Source organism: Paracoccidioides lutzii, assembly GCF_000150705.2.
Source record: "Paracoccidioides lutzii Pb01 unplaced genomic scaffold supercont2.11, whole genome shotgun sequence".
Classification (NCBI taxonomy): Eukaryota; Fungi; Ascomycota; class Eurotiomycetes; order Onygenales; family Ajellomycetaceae; genus Paracoccidioides; species Paracoccidioides lutzii.
Window position 1 is genome coordinate 139,559 of NW_015440957.1, and position 1,885 is coordinate 141,443.

The following is a 1,885-nucleotide window of genomic DNA, read 5'->3' on the forward strand; positions in this document are numbered from 1 at the left end:
GCGGGTCACGGGAAAGGTGATCCATTAACTACGTTACCTATATTTTTTTTTATTCAAGAAACCTCCTTAGACCTGATAGCAAGAGATTTTCTCTGTTTTGGTTCGATCTGATCCCGCATCGTCATCCTTTGTCTTTCTCTCTGTTCTTTGAACAATTCTAACTTACCTACTTCCTCAGCGGATAGAATAGCTGCAGCGGGCCTCACCAGCTAAACTGTTTCTGGCGACCCTTCTCCAAGCTCCGAGGCACCGAGGATGCTCGGGCTCCCCGCAAAGATATTTACAATATCATGGACAGCTGAGCAATCGAAAATACTACCCGCGGCTTTCTTTGTCTCCGCTTAATTCGTATATAAAAATAAGCTATATCATTCTCGAGGGTTTTCTTTTCTTTCCTCCTTTCCTTCTTTTCATCTACCAAACCTTGCAAGTATATGCCTCTCTCTACATTATAGATTTTAACTTCGACCCCCCTGGTAACATCCCAAAAAGTTTCCCTACTGGATAACTGAAATATCTCCTTTCCAGGAGACAATTTTGTTGATATATATATATATATATGTATATATGTAAACCTACACATACATTCAAAATGGCCAAAAAGCAAACCTCCCCTGCCTACGTCCTAGGCGTAGGCATGACGAAATTCATCAAACCCCGCGGCAAAGTCGACTACACCGAGCTGGGTTTCGAAGCCGGTGTCAAGGCCATGCTGGACGCCCATATATCCTATGACGACGTCGAGCAGGGCATCGCTTGCTACTGCTACGGCGACTCCACCTGCGGCCAGCGTGTGTTCTACCAGTTCGGCCTCACCCGCATCCCAATCTATAACGTCAACAATAACTGCTCGACGGGCTCTACGGGTCTGGCAATGGCACGCACGATGGTCTCGCATGGCGCTGCGGACTGTGTTCTTGTCGTTGGCTTTGAGAAGATGAATCCGGGCAGTTTGTCGGCCAACTTCAATGACCGCGCGAATCCGACTGGTCTTTTTGGAGAGATGATGGCGAAGACTCGTGGGGTCACTAATGCCCCTGGTGCGGCGCAGATGTTTGGAAATGCTGGTATTGAGTACATGGAGAAGTGAGGATATAATAAACCCCCAGTGCACGCCCTCCAAAAGGGATATCCCGTTATATACTAATATAACAAATAAATAACCCAGATACGGAGCCAAACCCACCGACTTCGCCGAAATCGGCCGCATCAACCATGAACACTCCAAGCGAAACCCGTACTCCCAATTCCAAGACGAATACACCCTCGAGCAAATCTCCAACTCCCCCATGATCCACTACCCCCTCACAAAACTCCAATGCTGCCCCACCTCCGACGGCGGCGCCGCAGCCGTCATCGTCTCCCAATCCTTCCTCGACGCCCGCCCACACCTCAAGGACCAAGCAGTCCTCATTGCAGGCCAAACAATAGCCACCGACGCCCCCTCCGTCTACGACACCAGCTCCATCAGCCTGATGGGCTTCGACATGGCCCGGTACGCTGCCCGCACCGCCCTCGCCGAAGCAGGCGTGGACGTGAAATCCGTCAAAGTCTGCGAGCTGCACGACTGCTTCTCGGCCAACGAGATGACGACGATTGACGCGCTGGAGCTCTCTGAGTCCGGCAAGGCGCATGAGATGGTCCGCAGGGGTGATATTACGTACGGCGGGAAGATGGTTGTTAATCCGTCCGGGGGTCTGATTTCGAAGGGCCACCCCGCTTGGCGCGACGGGGATTGCGCAGTGCGCGGAGCTTGTGTGGCATTTGCGCGGGTGGGCGAATAATAGGCTTGTGAAGGGGACGGATGCGGCGTTGCAGCATAATTTGGGGTTGGGGGGTGCGGTCGTTGTTACTGTTTATAAGAGGGCGGATGGGAAGGTGGCTG

At 51.9% G+C, this 1,885-nt stretch overlaps 1 protein-coding gene across 1 annotated transcript; it reads left to right on the forward strand.

The window, feature by feature from the left end:
- Positions 1-592: 592 nt before the first annotated feature.
- PAAG_11860 (hypothetical protein) lies at positions 593-1,784 on the forward strand (the record flags this gene model as incomplete). Its single annotated transcript, XM_002793418.2, has 2 exons — positions 593-1,086; positions 1,169-1,784. The coding sequence occupies 2 exons, from the start codon at positions 593-595 to the stop codon at positions 1,782-1,784; spliced, it is 1,110 nt and encodes a 369-aa protein (XP_002793464.2).
- Positions 1,785-1,885: the final 101 nt, after the last annotated feature.